This window comes from Staurois parvus, unplaced genomic scaffold, assembly GCF_062004578.1.
Source record: "Staurois parvus isolate SC_StPar_1 unplaced genomic scaffold, SC_StPar_1.0 ptg000097l, whole genome shotgun sequence".
Lineage (NCBI taxonomy): Eukaryota > Metazoa > Chordata > Amphibia > Anura > Ranidae > Staurois > Staurois parvus.
This window is the reverse complement of record NW_028317893.1, coordinates 10,931,265-10,951,935: the sequence shown is the minus strand read 5'-3', so window position 1 is coordinate 10,951,935 and position 20,671 is coordinate 10,931,265. Positions and strand designations below refer to the sequence as shown.

Genomic DNA, 20,671 nt, shown 5'->3' with positions numbered 1-20,671 from the left:
TTCACCAAAAATGCACTCCATTTTGCTGAGTTTTGGTGCATTTTCTATAGAAATCAATGAAAGATGCATTTTTGGTGTGCTCTTGAAAAGCGAACCAAAGGTGCAACATACAGGACTTTTAAAAATGCACCGCACCGACAGCGGTGTGAATTCCATATGATTTAAAGTGATACATTTTTTATGCAGTTTTCTTCCACTTTTTTTTACCCCAAAACACATAAAAATGGATCAGTGTGAAAGGGCCCTTAGTTTGATAAAGTATAAACTGCAGATGTCTGAAGAAAGTACTGTTTGGGGACATGACAGGAAACATGTTTACCAATGACATTCATTTTCCAGTGAGGTTTCCAATGTTGATATTTGTTTCTCATTTTTAAAGTGGGTCTAAAGCCTAGACATTTTTTTACCTCAAAGTATTCCCTGCAATAAGGTAAACAATCTCACACCACCTTTATACTTACCTTAGTCCTGTCTTGATCTACCACTGTTCCCATCTGCAGAAGATCTCTCCTCCCTCTCTGCTCGCAGAGGCAGTTGTGGGAGCCATCAGCTCCTGCTGCTGTCAATCAAATCCTGTAGGCAGAGAGCAGGGGGCAATGCTGAACTTTACTATGTGTGTCAATAGACACACGCAGCCCAACTCAGGACTGAGCCCACAGGTGTGCCCCCTTAGCAAGTGCCTTGCTATAGGGGTACACACCGAAGAGATAGAGCCAAGAGGCTGGGGACCCAAGAAGGTTCAGGACCACCCAGTGCAAAACCATTGCACACAGCAGGTAATTATAACATGATCTAATTCAGAGGAAGGCAGGACAGTGCTGGGTCAGCAATGCCCTGCTCCAAGATGGTTATATAGCATGAAGAGAAAATTGCAGAGATGTCTGAGATAATTTAGCAGGCTTTTTTCTTAAACCACAATATAGAGTGCTCTTATGAAGCAATCTGACATTGAAAGCTAGTGACTGCAGCGCAAACACCAAATGGAAACCACACAATTGCTCACACCAAGAACCCTGGCAGAAACAAACTGCTAATGCATCTTCATTTTAGAACAGCTCATTGGATCTAAGGTTTAGGAGTTAGGTTTAAGAGTTTTATTCTGTTGATGGGATGGCCAGTTTTTCTGACATTTTCAAGTGTAAATTTCCAATATTTTAGCAATCTGGCATAAAGACACTAATACAATCCTAGGGTATCAGTATCCTTAGATACATTCTTCCATACACTTTAGGAAACCTCTGCCATATTTGCCATTTTTTGCCTAATTTAAAAGGTTACAGTAACTACCTCACTAGCATTCCTAGATGTCTAAAGGCATTTCCACTAAAACACCAAAGTTTATATTTTACATAGGAAGGTCACTTTATCTTTATCAACAATACCTATAATAACAAACCAATTCATCTTTTAATATTTAAAGGAACAATAAACTGAGAGACTGAATGGACAAATAAAAGATTTATTTCATAGAAATGGGATAAATCGTTATATGTACTCTTACATGAGAATTACACTGTGATCTTCCTACGGTCTAAAGAGTAACAAAAGCATATTTCTAAAACAGTCAATATGACTAATCAAACATCACTGCAGGCAAATCAATCTTTATAATGTCATCAAGTTGTTTGCAGTTCTTAACTTCTAAACTTTAAAGACACAAATCCATTGAGGTTCAGCTCTGTTGAAAAAGCATAGTGCTGTTAGAATCATAGAAGGCGTTTACACCTCTTCACCATCCCATGTTCATTATGAAGTATCCATGAAAGAGAGACAGTCCACAAGTCAGCATCTACTGCTGGGGTGTCTTATTGGAAATCATAGTAAGCTCCAAAAACACAGTGTCATTGAAGAACCTTGTAATAATGCTTATTTTAAATATTAATGACAATGTGACATCATAGATCAATTTTTAAACTTGTAAGCATTCAGAAAATTAAAACTGACAAAAAAAATATTATTCCACTTTATGTAGGTCAGCACAAAGATCAAAACAAAACTCTTTTGAGCATCTCACATCTGTCTATCTGTGTGTCTTTCTTGTTATATTTAGTCAGCTGTGTACTCAATTTGATTATGTTCTTGGAAGGCTCATGAAAATATCATCTAAGCACCATTAATTTGATTAAATATAAATATAGAAAGCATTGAAAATGGTCCCACTCTTTCTAACTATCCTGTCAGTAGCAATCAAAGCTAAAAGTCATGCATGCTATCACGGCTGCAGTCATACATCTAAGCTTTGCTAATTCTGTTTGATTTGTCCCCTGTGAACCCATTGACATATCTACTTTTAATTTAAAGAGACATTTATAGCTTCCTGGGAAAATAAATATGTTCACAATGTATGAAGGACAGTATTTGGGGGGAAGTAGAATAGTTTAGATTAAAACAATGATGAGATCAAATAAAATCCTCCAGATTTTTGGTTCCTGAATGCATGTACACGTGTAAATGTAAATCAGAAAGAGAAGGTCTCATATTACAGTTTTGACCTGATTATTTGTTATTAAAATTATACCCAATTATTGCTAATGTGTTAATGTAACCTAAAATGGATTTAAATGTACCGCATTCCTGTGCAAATCACATGTGAATTCTGTGCGGTGCAATTTGAGCCATAAATTATGTATGGCTCAAGTCATACAACATCCGCACCAAAAAGGTGCAGAACCTTTTTTTTGGGTCCGCACTAGAATCAGATTGCATGGGTATTCACACCTATGCAATCCGATTCTGCGGACTGATTTCGGGATGTTGTTAACTTAACATACAGACCCGCAGCAGTTCGCATGAACGGGGTGTGATTCTGATGTGGTGTGGAATTCTCACAGAAAACGTTGCAAATTCCACACTGCATCAGTTTGAACCCAGGCTAAATGTACACCAATGTCACAACTAACATTATGAAGAAAAGGCAAACACATTTTTTGTGTATTTATCTATGTGACTGGTACTTTAAGGGTATTACCACCCATCTAATCTTTATGCTGGAAGTAAAACTAAACCCTTTGATCAGCTCAGACAAGAATTCCAACTACCCCCTACTGATTATTTTAAATATCTCCAATGCTCCTACCTCCTTCACTCCACTAATACACATAGTATCAACCTTTGTCTTAGGGCAGTGGTCTCCAAACTGAATCCAGAGGGGGAGGGGGGCAGATGTGGCCTTTTACTTGTTTTTATTTGGCCCTTTAAGCATTATTTAATCCACTGATACCAGCAATGGGGCATAATTCCCCCCACTGACACCAACGAAGGGGCACAAGTCCTTCCAATGACACCAACGATGGGGCACAATTTTTTCCAATTCCTCCAACAATGGGGTCCAATGAAACAAATGATGGGGCACATTTCTTCTCACTGAAATAAAAGATGGGGCATTGTTTTTTCCCACTGACATTGGATCAATTTTTACTCCTAATGCCCACAAGTCTTCCCCCTAAAATCAAAAGGACAGTAACCTGGAGCTTTGTTTAGAAAGTTTGGAGACTCCTGCCCTAGGATATGGAGATATTACACTACCCATCCATGCATCTCTAAAGATATATCTATCTTCTATAATATATTTCAGGATACATTTTCTTTCTTTAAAACCCCACCCTACCTGAAATGGGAAACTGATTTATGTTTATCCTATACAAATACACAATAGCGACAATTATTTAAAGCAATATACAAAGCCTCTAACTGTGTTAACCACTGGGAATTTTCCCCAAAAAATTGCTCTGCGATGGTATATTTCACTGTGTTGAAAATCTACATTTTTGAAATCCCATTCTCACTTTGTTGGAGGGGATGTGAGTCTATGGGCTATTTATTGCATATCCTCTGGTTGGTCTTGTAAACATCTCACTAGCTTCTGGAAAAAACTTTTTTCAATGCATCTTGGACATATCAGGACTTACTTCCCCAACTTCAGGTCTAGCAATCTTGAACTTAGGTAATGATATATTTCCATTGGCGCAAAATTGTGACACCCATGTTGATAGAGGCTCGATTGCTGATGTTTGAACTTTTATTTTTACTTCTGAATGTTTTACATGCCCTGTGGGGCATTACTTCATTTTGTACATGCTTTGTACAATTTTATTTTTGTACTTACCTTACTCCTGTCTTATACTCATGGTGCCTAAGCGAGGGTGATATCATGGCCCTTCCAGCTATATCCTGGGGATTACATAGCAGCCCATATCCCATGATGCTCTTGTAATGGACTGGAGTAACTTCTCATAATATCTGTGCTGCTCTGCATTGCCCAGGAAACTTTCTGGAAAAACGTTGACATCATGCCCAGCAAATTGGAAGTTGGAGGTAAGGTAAGTATAAAATTGTACCTTTTTTCTTCACCAGCAAATTTTGACCCTACTATAGATAGTTGATTTATTTGGAGGAATGGCCCAGACAGTATATCCAGACCTTCCCTTGTTTCATTAAAATAATTGCTTGACTAAAGGTTTGCAATACACACATGCTTGCTTAAAATATATAAAATCATGCTTCTAACATCATCCATCCCCATTCAGTCCCTGGCTGGATATCCCCCAGTCATGTAAAAGAGGCAGCAGGGATAATTTAAAAAAATGCAGTGGTTTTACCCCATAATTCACAACAGGGCCTTATATGAGCATGCAGGAAAGGGGGCATAAGAATGCATTTCCTTTTAAACCATACCAGGCCACCAACATGTGGGGATAGCTTGCCAGAGAGTGCAGAAGGGGGGCATGCTTTTTTACTTAATTTTTGTGGGGGTTCTCCCTTAAAATCCATACCAGACCCCAATGACCTTTCATATGTATTGTGCTATAACACTGCTATGGGTACAGTGACATTATTATGTATTGGAAATTGTAGTAACCAATGATCCATATATAAATAATACACTAGATTTGATTTACGAAAACTGGAGAGTGCAAAATCTGGCACGGCTCGGCATAGAAAGCCATCAGCTTCCAGTTTTTTTGTCAAAGCCAAATTGAAGTTATGGTCTCATGAGAAGTTGATGGACCAAATGCCACAAAACTGATGACACATATGTCTGACTAAATATACCTCACATTAGGGCTCTTGTATATTTGCTGAGTCATGTTCACAGGTTGTGAAGGCTGAAATATTAGATTTTATCAATCTTTTATTGGGATGGCAGATTATTTTGACCCAGGAATTAAAGAAGATTTCATCTGTACATGTAATGTTTTACAATGACTTTGACTACGAGGAGTAATAGTCAGTTGTTTAGTAAGTGGTTATAAACTTTATGGGTCGCCTAGATATTTAGATTAACCACATGCCGCCCAGCCACTGTACATATACGGCAGCAGGGAGGCACTCACAGGCAAAACCACGTTTTAAAACGTGTGTTTTGTAAACAAATAGGGGGCGCGCACGAGGCGCGCTGCTGCCCTATTTGTCCTGTGGATCACCGCCGCAGATGTCAGTTGCCGGGTCACAGCTGCTCATTTGCGGCTATGTCCCGGCGATCGGCGATAAACGGTGACAGAGAGCACAGCTGCAGTAGCTCTGCTGTCTGTCACCTCTCTGTCAGTTCAAGGATGAGCTGATCGAGAAAGAATAGTTTCACTTTCTCGATCAGCCTTGCCCCGCCCAGTACACACCCCCTCCCCCTAGTAAAACACTCCCCTCACTCCTATAACCCTTCCCTGCTAAATAAAGTTAACCCCTTCCTCCCCATTGCCATTAGTACAGTGTCAGTTTTTTTTTTTTTGCACTGATCACTGTATTAGTGTTTTTGGGGATGTCAGTGACCCCAAGTCAGTACCCCCCAATGTCAGAATGTCCACCGCAGTCCTGCAGTCCCACAATAAGTCGCTGGTCGCTGCCATAAGTCCCTGATCGCCGCCATAATTTGCTGATCACCGCCATTATTAGTATAAAAAAAAACCCTAAAAATCCCAGTATCTTTCCCGCCATTTGTAAACGCTATAACTTTCACGTAAACCAATTAATTTACATGTATTGGGTTTTTTTTTTAGCAAAGACATGTCATAGAATGCATTTTGGCAGAAATTTATGACTAAATTTGATTTTTGCATTTTTTTTTTACTGGACATGTTTTATAGCAAAAAGTCCAAAATATAGTTTTTTTTTCCTCAAAATTGTCAGCCTTTTTTTTTTATAGCTCAAAAAATAAAAACCGCACAGGCGATCAAATACCACTGAAAGAAAGCTCAATTTGTGGGGAAAAAAAGGATGTAAATTTCATTTATGGACCATATTGCATGACCGCGCAATTGTCCGTTAAACTAGCGCAGCGCTGTATAGCAGAAAAATGGCGTAAATTGCAGCATTTATACCATAGTTTGTAGACGCTATAACTTCCACACAAAGCAATCAATATACACTTATTGGGATTTTTTTTTACCAAAAACATGTAGCAGAATACATTTTGGCCTAAATTTATAACCAAATTTGAGTTTACTATATATTTTTTATAGCTGAAAATAAAAAATATTGTTTTTCTTCAAAATTTTTGGCATTTTTTTGTTTATAGCGTGAAAAATAAAAAGCGCACAGGTGATCAAATTACACCGAAAGAAAGCTCTATTTGTGTGAAAAAAAGGACATAAATTTTGTTTGGGTGCAGCATTGCATGACCGCGCAATTATCAGTTGAATTAGTGCAGCGCCAAGTAGCAAAAAGAGGCCTGGTCATTAAGGGGGGTAAATCCTCAGGAGCTCAAGTTGTTAATACATTTTTCCTGGGTTGGAACAAACAAATAGTTGAATATCAATATTTGGTAACAATGCTTCTGTATTAATTTGGTAATTTTAGATGCAGTTTGTGATTACGTACATATTGGATATACTATGTTTATACATAGTACACATACATATTTGATAATTTATTACTGTAAATCAGGATCATGTGGTTTTTTTCAAAGGTTTTAAAGAATTAAGTCTTCATGAAAAAAAGTTTTTTTTTTAAATCTGTGCTATATATGTGTTTATTTTTTTAATAGAATGTTGATATTCCTACCTATGTGCAATGCAACTATGGGAAGAGACCTTAAAATAATGTAATTATTTCCATACCATGATATGTAGTAGTCTGTGCTCAGCAATTTGAGTCTACTGTTTAGACAGTGGGGAAATGTGCCTTTGAAGGATTGCATGTGTATAAAGCTCAGCTTACAAGAGTATCCATTCCACTCAAACCAGCAGGACTGTATTCTGCATTATGCTAAGCATGTGTGAATGATGATACCCTTTTGTGAAAGCTCTGTCCCTTGTGTTATGTAATTATATTAGGAAAAATATAAGCAGCAATGAAACAGAATGTAAGATATGAACAGTAACAAGTGCTTTATTTTTTAACTACTTGCCCTCCAGAAGATTTACCCCCCATTCCGACAGGGCCTTTTTTTGTGATACAGTGCTGTGTTACTTTAACTGACAATTGCGTGGTCATGCAACACTGCACCCAAATGAAATGTATATAATTTATTCACCACAAATAGAGCTTTCTTTTGGTGGTATTTGATCACATGTGCGTTTTTCGTTTTTTGCGCTATAAACAAAAAAAGACTGACAATTTTGAGAAAAAAGCAATATTTGTGACTTTTTGTTATTAAACATGTCCAGTAAAAAAATTTAAAAAAACAAAAAAAGACAAAATGTGCTATGTCTACATGTCTTTGCTTAAAAAAAAATCCCAATATGTGTAAATTAATTGGTTTACATAAAAGTTATAACTAGAGATGAGCGAATCGAACCTGGCGAAGTGGAATTCGTTTCGAATATCAGGAAAAATTCGATTCGCATCGAATCCGAATTTTAGCAAACTTCGGGTGCACGAATCGAATTTTTCCCGATCAGCCGGCAAAAGTGTCACTGCAGAGAGCTCCGCTATTTCTGACAGTTCTGACAGTTCATTTACAGCGGTTGAAACATTGTATCTATTTGTTTCCATTTAGGATACAGATGTTTTTATTCGGAAATAAATAGATACAATGTTTCAACCGCTGTAAATGTGGAGGAACTGTCAGAGAACTGTCAGAAATAGCGGAGCTCTCTGCAGATACACTTTTTGCTGTACTGGAATACTTCTTCTTTTCATTCTTCTTCTTCTTCTTTTCATTCTTCTTTTCATTCTTCTTCTTCTTTTCATTCTTCTTCTTCTTCTTTTCATTCTTCTTTTCATTCTTCTTTTTCTTCTTTTCATTCTTCTTTTTCTTCTTTTCATTCTTCTTCTTCTTCTTTTCATTCTTCTTCTTCTTCTTTTCATTCTTCTTCTTCTTCTTTTCATTCTTCTTTTCATTCTTCTTTTCATTCTTCTTCTTTTCATTCTTCTTTTCATTCTTCTTCTTTTCATTCTTCTTCTTTTCATTCTTCTTTTCATTCTTTTCATTCTTCTTTTCATTCTTCTTTTCATTCTTCTTTTCATTTTTCTTCTCATTCTTCTTCTCATTCTTCTTCTCATTCTTCTTCTTCTTCTTTTCATTCTTCTCATTCTTCTTCTTCTTTTCATTCTTCTTCTTCTTCTTCTTTTCATTCTTCTTTTCATTCTTCTTCTTTTCATTCTTCTTTTCATTCTTCTTCTTCTTCTTTTCATTCTTTTTCTTCTTCTTTTCATTCTTCTTCTGCTTCTTTTCATTCTTCTTCTTCTTCTTTTCATTCTTCTTTTCATTCTTCTCATTCTTCTTTTCATTCTTCTTTTAATTCTTCTTCTCATTCTTCTTTTCATTCTTCTTCTTCTTCTTCTTTTCATTCTTCTTCTTTTAATTCTTCTTCTTCTTCTTCTTTTCATTCTTCTTTTCATTCTTCTTCTTCTTCTTTTCATTCTTCTTCTTCTTTTCATTCTTCTTTTCATTCTTCTTCTTCTTCGTCGTGCCCCGTGACTGCCCAAATGAGTGAAGTGTGCGGTGATTCTAAGATCGACGGCACTCATCTGCATGTCATACTGACTGACAGTATTATTTCTCTTCCCCAGCAGACTCCAAGGGCATTTAAATTAAAGGTACAGTGTTCTGCACTAATATAAAGGCTCTCTGAAGCCTAGAAACCCTTTTAATAAGTTAAATTCGTGGCGAATAAATTCGCATTGAATCTAATTTCTCCCGCAAATTCGGCAAATCAGCCGAATCGAATTTTTGAATAATTCGCTCATCTCTAGTTATAACATTTAAAAAATTGTTATATCTACTGGAATTGTTTTTTTACTAGTAATGGTGGGGATCAGCGACTTATAGCAGGACTGCGGTACTGCAGCGGGCATTCTGACACGGGGGAAACTGATTTGGTGTCACTAACATCCCCAGTGACACCAATACAGTGATCAGTGCTAATAAAAAGCACTGACAATATACTAATGGCACTGGGCAGGAAGGGGTTAACATATGGGGGGCGATCAAAGGGTTAACTGTGTGCTGTGTTACTATGTGGGCTGTGTCTGTGTTTCACTGTAAGCACACTGCTTTGTATGGCCCTGCTATGCAGAGCCATGCAAAGCAGTGTGCAGGAGTTGACAGGGGAGAGATCTGTGTTGTTTATACACAGGTCTCACCCCCGTTGGAGATACTTGGCGATCACCCGGAGTCTGTGAGTAATCACTGGCCAGGACCCAGTGATTGACAGCTAAGGCCACAAATGGTGGCATGAGTAGGGTGTGCGTCCCTTAACCAGAACTTCAAAATCACGTATATATACATGATTTTGTGCACTCGTGACACCCTGTAGCAGTATTTCTGCTATAGGGAGGTGTGGATCTTGTGATACAAGGGGCTTTAGTGAACTAATTGTCATTCAGTTTACAGGTACCTTAATTACATGTAATTCCAGTCCAGTTATAGTACATGTAATGACAGCCCTTTTATTTATTTATTAGAAAATTTAAGAAAGTAGCATGCATCTGGACATGAAATTGGGAAATTAAAAATTGCAAACTGGAATAAGTGAGCAAATAGGTAAAGTCACAGTAAAGTAACAAGTCTTTATCTGCTTAGTCATTCTGGGTCAGTAAAGCCTAGTACACATGATGAGAAAATCTAATGAAAAATATACAGCTTTCAAAGTGATCGTACGTCATCGTTAGTACACAGCTTTCATCCAAAATGATTTGAAGGGACAAACACAACATTTTTTTTTCCATACAATACCAGATCATGTGAGTTTTGTTTAATCAGTACAGTATTTATCTGAAATAAATCAGAAGAGCAAGACCATGCATGCTCAGAAATGAAAAAAACACATTACAATATAATACAACACATTACATCACATCCAAAGTTGTGTTCTGTCATACAAGAATTTTTGTAAGTTTGGTAACTTCATTTTTGATATGCGACTAGCATGCAAAAACAAAATGGACAATCATTTGTCTGATATTTTCATCGTATGTACCCGGCTTAACTCAAATCTCTTAAGTTAGAGGATCACCCTGACATCAGTCAACTAGTATTTTCAGTAACAACAGCAGTTGCAGTGCAGCCTCAATTGCAGTTGCAGCCTCAATATCTCTTGAATAACAGGTTTACTTTAAATGTTTTAACGTCTGATTTAATAATATTTTTCATTATTGCACTGATGTTATTTAAGTTTTAAGAAAAGTTATGCTTGTAGGAGTTGTAAACAGCAGTAATAACTTTTCAAGGACATGTATACAGTGATTAAAGTAAGTACCGCACATACAGTACTTTGAACGTCATATGGATTCTACGCACATTCCTCGATGTGTACAACTAAGAATCTAACTTTTAATAATTTTTTTCAGAAGTCAGCTTTAGAGTAAGTTTCTATTGTAACATGCAGGTCAGAGTGCTGGGTGTTTTTGCATTTATAGTGAATTTTCCACCTGTGCACCTTGTTCTCTTATAAATTGTATGAGTGGCATCTCTCACTTTCTATTTATATTGTGAAAGTATGCAAAATTATTCTTGCTTAGCAAAATATATGCAAGTTGATTTACTAAAGGGGTTGAGTGTTCACTTTTTTTCATTGCTTAATTTAATAAGTCAAAAGGCAAGTAACAAACATTAGGCTACAGCATTTGGCCAAATGCCTGAGATTTACATTCATATATCAAAAGACTGTGAAAAGACCACCTTTCAGCCAATAAGAGATATAAGGTAACAGTCACATGGTTGCATAAACAAAAGGTTGTAGAGAGAAAAAAGTGTTTCTCTAAATAATCAAGCAGATAGACAATCTTTTCATTCTTTTCAACAGCCATACAGTCAGATACAGGGGTGATGGCTAGCTATTTACTAAATTTCCTAGGAGAAGGGCAATTAACACGCCTGGTCAGCACAGTGGATGGAACATCAATTGGTGGATCATGGGCAAGTAATTTAGTTAAAGCCTAAGTGCAACCAAAATAAATAAAAAAAAACATAAAAACAATTCAGTAGGATGCTTCTTATGTTAGTTGTCAGCCTCCTCCACCATGCCTCCCACCCCTTAATCCTGCTACTCTAATCTTCTGGTGCAGTGTAGGTTAAAAGAATGTAGGGGATGTCACATGCTTTTATCAAGAGTGCCAGACTATTGATAGATCTTGTATGTCTCACAGAAGCTGCAGTAACAGCTTTTATGAATGGAGGAACTTGGAGGAAAGGGTGGACATAGTTAGGCACTCTTGATGTGACCCTGTGACAGCTCCTTCGTTCTATGAAACCCCTCCACACTTGAAGATTATGGTGGTGAGAGGCATGGATGGAGAAGGATTTCAACTAACAGAAGAGACATCAGCACAATGGACACATCTTACTGACTGTAAGTAATCTCCCTTGTGCTGATTTTTGTGTTTGTTAGGCTTTAGGTATCAATGAGTATGGTAAAAGCATCACACTATCATCCAATAAATATCAGCAAAATTTTTATAAAAGGATTACAATATATCAAAGAACTTGTGGAACTGATTTTCTTTGTTCAGGGAAGCCTTCATCCGTTCCATAAGGATATTGTATAGCAATTTTTCAATAAATAAAGAAACTGAAGGTTGATCAGGGTAGATCCACTTATGTAAAATAGTCTTTTGGCTACTAAGGAAAAGATAGTAACAAGTTGTTTAGAGCCCCTAGAGTTCCAGGAATATCTACTATGCCAAAAAAATGCCCAGTTAATGGTAGGTATTTAGCTAGATAAGAGGTGGCATACCATGCCACCGTAGTCCACAATTGCTTGATTATGGGACAGGCCCAAAATGCATGGTACAAATCTGCATCTTGAAATCCACATTTTAAACAACAAGAAGCTTAAACTCATAAGTTTATAGTAGCATGGAGATATGTTGTACAAGAATGATGAAAGAATCAGAACATAACATCTCGGTACGTCGTAGCTTTGATTGTTTTCAAGGATAATTATAGCAAATTCAGGGGTGCATCAGTATTTGGGGAAGAAAAAAGTGTGGGTCCATTCACTGAGGCCAGTCCCTGCTACTGCCAAGGCCTTCTATAAAAAGCATTAAAAAAAGCATCATTAAGGATTAGGGCATTGCAAAAGTGTTTTTAGCTGTCAACAGTCTGTAAATACATGGACAGTTTGAAGCAGTCATTGATTTTTACAGCTGTCCAAGAATGTCCATTATGGACCTAAAATGTCTCTAAAACACTGCACTGTAGCCAGGAGATACATGGGTCCACTCAATCGTCTAAATCCAGATGATTCTTTTTTTTTTCCTGCCACCATTGCAGTGCCATATTATGCATGCCACTGCCAGCTCCAGTGGTTGGTTTCTAGGGCCGTCTGGCATCCTAGCAACCAACCATGTGTTTTCTCCACCTCAAAAGACTCCAGACCTGTTGCCAGGCAGTGCCCTGATATAAGGTGGTGGCACTTTGGAGAGACTAATGTAAGGTTTTGGCACTCTGGGGACACTGAGATAAGGTAGTGGCACCTTGGGGTACTGATCTGATGTGGTGGCACTCTGGGGGAACTGACCTAAGGTGGTGGCACTCTGTGGGTACTAATGTAAGGTGGGGACACTGATGTAAGGTGGCGGCACTCTGTGGACACTCCATATGTTGTTCTCTTTGTTACTTACCCTCCTGCACTCTGTACATTATGTTGTACATAGACATGACCAAAGTGTTCATTATCTCAACATTTGCTGGTTCTATGAAGTTCTTTAAGTTAGGCTCAGTAAGACACAAATATACTTTTTGTGTGCATAAAAACATATGTAATGGTAAACTTTAATTTTAGAATGTCACCCTTTTTCCTAAGGTGCATTTGTGTGTTTGAGACTGTCAGCTTAGGCACTGTAGTTAGTACTTTGCGGGTATAAGGACTGTAGTATGTGTGTATTTTTTACAGCAAACACAGATTCTTTTTAAACCTTCTTTAAGAGCCTCCCAATGACCCAGCACATTATCCATTGTGGCATGAAATGCGAGCAACAGAACTTAATTTTCTATTCTGTCCCAGGGAGCCCCATATCTTTCATAATCCTAGTCTTGGTCACATTTTGTCACACTGTTTTGACCTTTTAATTGTAAAACCAGACTACTTGTTATGATTATTGGTAATGTTTACATATTATTTGTACTGTTTTTAAAGGGTAAGTTAACCTTTAGGAACATGTTACAAGTTATTTGTATTTAGGGTTTAACATGTAACATGTTCCTAAACCACCCCAACCCTCACCTACTAAGCCCGTCCCCCTCATGTCAGCTGGTTGGGGTTCTTTTCCCTTGCAGCCACTTTCACATTTAAAATTGGTGTGGCTGTGTGGGGCTTCACATGCACAGCCATGCAAAGATCTGTGAATGAATAAACTACAAGTCCTATCTTCTTCTGTGGCACACAGCTTGTAGTTCTCAGTGAACTAAGAGTGTGCTGATCAGAGCACTCATAGTCTGCTGAGACCCTTCCCCCAGATTTCTACCTGAAAGTCCATTTAGAAGTAGGGCAGAAAGCTGCAGAAAATGCCTTCAGGAGACTGACATTGCACACATGATCCACTGATTGCAGGTGCAATGCTTTTTAGGCTCCTGTGGGAAAAATAATAAATGCACATTTTTTTCCTGCAAAAATATCTCCATGTATTATTTTTTCCTTAAAGGTAGATTTAACCTTTATATATCAATTGTCTTCCGTTAAAACATAATTTTCTATCATGTTTCAGATGGCCAAAAAAAAGTGTTCCGTCAGTAAATTTCCAACGTTTTATCAGTAAAAAAAGTAATCGTGGGTTGGGAAGCCTGTGTCTTACTGATTTGACAAATCCTTTTGAAAAGATTTTTGACTATACAAGTGATATGGGATCTCACTTAAAAAAACCCCCAAAAAACCAACAACGGGACATTGGTTAGGACTAGAACTTTTTCCTGAACAACATTCAAAGAGTATGGTTGCTTAGTGATAGTATTCATTAATTTCTAAATATACTGAATACCATCATTATGCCATAGTTTAAGAATGGGTATTCTTATGAATTGTGCAAGATGAGGATTTTGCCAAAGTGGGTGGAAAAGTAGATTAAAGTGTTACTAAACCCAGGACCCTGCATTCACAATATCTGGTCTCCCACAGTACACAGAACATGGAAATGCAATAATTTTAGTAAATATAAACAGCTAAATACCTTTTCTCATCAGCAGTGTATAGCAGTCTTGTGACTTCTATCAGTGTCCAGCAGAGCACATGTTAAAGCTTGTAGGAAGAGTTTTAATTCTGCTCTATGAGGATGCAGAACCTCTGACCTTTGTCTGGACAGTGTTGATTGGCCTTGTACTGATCACATGCACTCTCCCAAGAAAAAAAAAAACCTCTCTAGCAATACACACCAAACTGAGCATGTGCAGAGTGACTCCACAGATATCTATTATCAGGAGATAAGAGGGGGGCATTGGAAGAAAGGGAGGATCAGAGAAGACAGGATCAAACAGTCTTTTTACACAATGCAGAGGATTAACCCCTTAGGTCTCACAGTGAGTATAACACACATGCTTTAATGCATATACAGACTGATTTTACTGTTGTGGGTTTAGTAACAATGTAATATACAAGAGAGGATTTAGAAGCATATCTGGAGGCAAAAGCTCCTTATGAAAGTGGAAGGCATATAATAGGTTAACATGAGGCAACAAGTTTTGGTCAAGACAAAAATCAGTATACATGGAGGAGCCACAAATCTAATCTCTCATATCTAGTAAGTGCAATTAAATTATACAATTCAAGGTCAATTAATTTGTTTTACATTTTATTCTTCGAGGACATGATTGAGTATTCACAGAGTCATTAAGTTTTGTGAACAGTTTTATTTTTCTGAATAAACATTCAGAAATAACCACTACAATGCCAGGTACTTTCCGGGGTACTTTCCATTGTAATATAAATTACAATTTCCCTTTTAAGACATCATGCTTTTTGTGTCCAATCTATAAAGGGATTTTGGTATTCTTCCCACATGGCTATTTCACTACTGTATGTTGCTTTGATCTCTGGAGAGATCTCCCTCCCGCTGTGTCTACATCACTAATACATAAGTTTGTGCTTTGACTTTACTTGCAATTCAGATATGATCTTTGCCATGGAGTACGTAACAACAAGCAGTTAATGAAATAAAATGTGTAACTTGGCTATCCACTTAAAAATAATATTGTTTATTTGTTCTTTTTCAGATAACACAGCTACAGTTCTGGCATTGCGAGATGGATATAGTTTACAAGAACATCCAATATATTACTTGACTGTTATAATAAGTGATAATGGAATTCCATCACTTAGCAGTACCACCACACTAACAATTCAAGTTTGTGATTGTGGTACTAAGAATGATAAAGAGTCTTGCAGAAAAAAGGGCTTTTTTTGGATCTTTTTAAATTCAGGTGCATTTATTGCAATCTCCATCTTTTCAATTGCACTTCTAGGTAAGCTGAAACACTCTTAGATGCAAATGTTATTCCTTGCATGTTTCCCACTGACACCATATGATATGAATTACATTTTGTTCTGCAAAACTGTGGGGCAAATTTATAACAGGTGGATGAGTATTGCCACTTTCACTTGCTCAGCTTTGTTAGCATTTAGTGCATATTATAATTAGTATAATAAATGTACTGTAATGCTGTACCCAATAAATGTCAATTAAAATTTAAGGGCCTATTTACACTTCTGCTTTGTGGTAATGCACACATTAAAATGCATTACATGTATTTCTGTGCTGCTGTGCCATTTGTTTTTAATGGCACTCCAGCACACTAAAGCAGCACAGCTACATTGCAGAATGCCACAACACATGGTAGTGGTGTGTGGCACATTGTCTTGAAAAAAATGGTGCATGTCTAATTTTGTACATGTTAGGGTGGGTTGGCAGCCCATTCACTTCCATGTGCTGCCTTAAAGCAAAAATGTTAACATGCATGCATTGATGCACCCAAATATGTAAAAAAAATGTCCTTATATGTATTTATCTTGGGACTGCACAGTCATTAATAATTGCGAAGAATGTGTCTTGTACCTGGTGGAGATCAAGCTGGAGAGGGGGGCTACTCTTGTACCTCTTGTCCAACACCCCTAGTTGCGATGACAGGAGGTGTGAGGACACAGAGTGGCACGAGGGCTGGTGTAGCAGACAGTGTTAGCTGGTGTTTACAGAAAGCAGATGACCATAGATCACCAGGCAGTAACCAGGAACTGAAACACCATGACAATTGATTGACAGAGAGGAGTGTAGCCAGGACACAAACCAGAAGGTCATCAACAGCCAGGCAGCGAGGTACCGGAACATTAGGCAGATGCATACATAAGCCCAGATTGGTACACAATCGGGCAATGAGGTACAGGAGTGCAAGATGGGGCAGCACAGTAGCTTAATCGTTAGCATTTCTGCCTGGCAGTACTAGGGTTGTTGGTTTAAATCCCAACCACAGCACCAGCTGCCTAGAGTTTGCATGTTCTCCCTGTGCCTGTGTGGGTTTCCTCCGGATACTCCAGTTTCCTCCCACACTCCAAAGACATGCTGGTCGGTTAATTGGATCCTGTCTAAATTGGCCCTAATACGTGTATGTATGAATGTAAGTTAGGGACCTAAGATTGTATGCCCCTTGAGGGTTAGGGACTGATGTGAATGTACAATATATATATATATGTAAAGCGCTGCATAAATTGACAGTGCTACATCTATGACCAGGAAGAATGATCAGTGCATACATTGGGAGGCTTGTTTACCTTAGTGACTTTTGAAATCATGTGTTTACTCCTTTAGAAAACTAACCTCATTTTTTTTATTCCATGACGTATCCATAGTCTGTGGATACAGATAGAATTGGGCTGGGCGGCACAGTGGCTTAATGGTTAGCATGTTTGCCTTGCAGTAAATGGGTCATGTGTTCAATTCCCAACCATGGCACCTCCTGCATGGAGTTTGCATGTTCTCCCTGTGCTTGCGTGGGATTCTTCTGGGTACTCCGGTTTCCTCCCACACTCCAAAGACATGCTGGTAGGTGAATTGATTCCTGTCCAAATTGGCCCTAATATGTGTATGTATGAATGTGAGTTAGGGACCTTAGATTGTATGCCCCTCTTGGGTTAGGGACTGATGTGAATGTATAATATATATGTAAAGCGCTGTGTAAATTGACAGCGCTATATAAGTACCTGAAAAAAAAGAAAATAAATTGTTCTAGGTGTATATTTGGTATACAATTGTCCAACAATAACTCCAAAGCAAGTCAATATTTATAGCATAATGTTGGACCTAAAGAAGACAGCAATACCTGTGATAACGCAAATCTATTTCCATTATGGTGCTGCGCTGGCACTAAATTACTTTGTGATTTTAAAAAGTATTATGTTCAACAACATTTCCCTGCCTCTGCATCATTGCTGCCTCAATCAATGATTTTTAATGCTGCCCACTACTACCAAATATTGTGGTACCAACTGTGGCACTTTTTCAATCCTCCTTCCCACTCTGGATGCAGCTGCATCTCTCATAAGCCACCATTGGGCAGTGACTTAAGAGAAAACAGACTGGTTGAATATAGGAGAGCCAATGCGTTTCGTATTAGAAGCTTTTAAAACATTAAAGCTCAACTGTACCTTCAGATTAAATAGGCTAAATTTATTACAGGTACATCAAAACAAAGTATGTAAAATCCTACAGTTCGTGTTCTTTGAAAATCAACCACAAACTAAGTAGAAAAGCCTGTGTCTTACAAGCAAGAGATGATCCAACACACCCCAAATAAGTCAGACCTATAGCACTGTGGTCAATAAAGCTTGGGCTCCTTTTACAACTCAGGATACAGCTTTTTTGAAAGAATACAAACTGTAAGACTTTGTCCATCTTGACTGTGCTTAGCATTTTTAAACTGAAAAGTTCTTAGGCTTTAACTAGATCATTGCTTGGGGGATAACAGTGGCACAGGGGCAGGGGTTATAAAGGGGGTGTCATACTTGGAGTACTTTACCAGGGCTAGTCATATTGTGGCAGGGGATCTGGCAAACTTCCCCTAGAGTCAACCCTGAGCAACAGCAATGGAGGTTCTTCAAACTGACAATTTTTTTTTTCGTCCAGGGTAATAAAATAGTATGTTGCTCACATTTAATGCACAGCAAAAAAAAAATGAAAAACAAAAACATGCCAAGTACTGTAAATGCAAATATGTATGTTTATTAGTTTTTGGAAAAGGGTACCAAAGGTGAATTCTTTTTTAAGAAACACAATCAAACAGTACAAATAAATATACAGTATATACAGTAATCTACTATTTTTGGAAGAGAGTGCCAAAGATAGATGGTTTTTTAGAAACACAGTCAAACAATACAAATGATTTACCATATAAGAGAGACAGAGCCATTATGGAGATGTTAATTTGTTTTTTTAATATACAAACTTGATCTTTCTCTTCTTGTGTATTTCAATAGCATTGGCTGTAATTGTTCACATAAAGTGCCAGAAAAATCCTGTACGTTTTACTGAGAAAGGAGAAGACTTAAAGGAAAATATTGTTAAGTATGATGATGAAGGTGGGGGAGAAGAAGATACAGAAGCATTTGATATTACAGGACTCAGACATCAAACAGTGATGAGAGAACATAAGAGAAAAAGGACTATAAGAACTGACATTCAAAGTATGTATAGGTTGTCCTTGGGACTTGGGCCTGATGTCACTATTTTTAGGGAATTCCTTTCAGAGAAGTTGGAAGAAGCAGATACAGACCCATATGGATTCCCACCTGACTCCATTCATACTTACGCCTACGAAGGCACAGGCTCCACAACAGGATCACTAAGCTCCTTGGAATCAATTGTACTGGATATTAATCAATGTTTGGAATATGATTAGGGCTGTGCTCATAAATAAGTTACATGTTCTAAAAAAAGGGATTCACATGGATAACAAGCTCTCTAAAGTTCAATAAGCAAGACTTCTGCACAAATTATTGTTCAGCCTCATTTACTAAAGGTTCAGGCCACCAATAATTGAAATAACATTTTTATTTTGGCTGATGCCAACAAGCAAGGTCATCGTCTTGATTCTTATACCTCTGGAGGACTTTAGTGGTGGAGATCCTATTACCAAAGATCAAAGTTTCACTCACCTTTATTAGCCACTGCAAGGGGGGGCCCACTCTAACAGCTTCTCCTTATATTAAACATAGTTAAAAGAACAATAATTATGCCTAACCTTTAAAAGCAGAATTTAAGATTAGTGAGAAATCCTTTGTTTGGTTAATAAAAATACTTTCAGCACAGAACCAATAGTTTTGCATGTGTATAAGATGCATGCATTTTTTTTTATTGCTGGATAATATGGAATAGGATTTATGCTTAAAGGGATTGGTATAATGTATATGGATAGAAGTTGTTATTCTATAATTATATTATGGAAAGCTATTTAACTTTTAATACCAAAGGTTTATAAAGCATCATACTTACAAATTGTTTTTTCATTCTGCACAAAAACGTAGGGGCACAAACAAACTGAACAAATATTTAGCATTATTTAGCGCTTTGCTAATTTCAGCTGGCAACCAAGGGACCTTTTTCTAAATGTGAAAATGAAATGTTGCATTTTTTTTTCAAAAAGATTGATTTTGATGGCTTACGACATATAATTAAAGACGTTAAATTTGTAGTTTTATTACAATTCTAAAAGTATCACATTTCTATTTGAAATGTTGATGGATTCAGTTCTTAATAAAAACATTTCTCATTATTTATAAAGATTGCAAGTGTAATTTCATCAGGTTGTAATTAAACACAGCTTCACCTTATTCGCTAACATTAACTTTACTAGATGAACAGCCTTTATTCCTTCAATGATTCAACCCCCTCAAATTCATTTTAATGAGAATTTTGTCACTGTTAGAGGAAGCAAGTAGAAATCTCTTTATCAGAGAAACAACATCAAAACAACTTGTGTGGAAATGTTAGAATCTCTGCAAGCATATTTATTTTTGTCTGTTTGACCCATGAACATTTCTCTTCACTTCCTGTTCCACTGGCAACATTGTTACAGTGACACAGACATCAATAAACATGACAGACATTCTAGCTTGTTCCCACTCTATCCAAGACTTTAACAAACATTTTTTCTCGAATTGTTCAGACACTGAGGTTAATGTTTAAATGGAATTGAATATGAATTTAACTTTAAAGCACTACTTACTTTTTCTTTCAGACCTGTAGTAGGGAAATTCCAATTATTCCTATTATATTCAATACTCCTGCATATAGTGAGTTAAATGGAATGTGCACA

General features: G+C 37.3%; 1 protein-coding gene across 2 annotated transcripts in view; it reads left to right on the top strand.

Moving 5' to 3' along the window:
- The window catches only part of LOC149467921 (cadherin-19-like), a 164,387-nt gene extending 144,536 nt beyond the window's left edge, over nt 1-19,851 (top strand). For both annotated transcript variants that reach the window (XM_089671069.1, XM_089671070.1), the window contains exons 11-12: nt 15,584-15,832; nt 18,834-19,851. In XM_089671069.1, the coding sequence (XP_089527195.1) occupies nt 15,584-15,832; nt 18,834-19,255 (671 nt within the window). In that variant the 3' untranslated portion in view covers nt 19,256-19,851. The remainder of the gene's footprint in view (nt 1-15,583; nt 15,833-18,833) is intronic.
- Nucleotides 19,852-20,671: the final 820 nt, after the last annotated feature.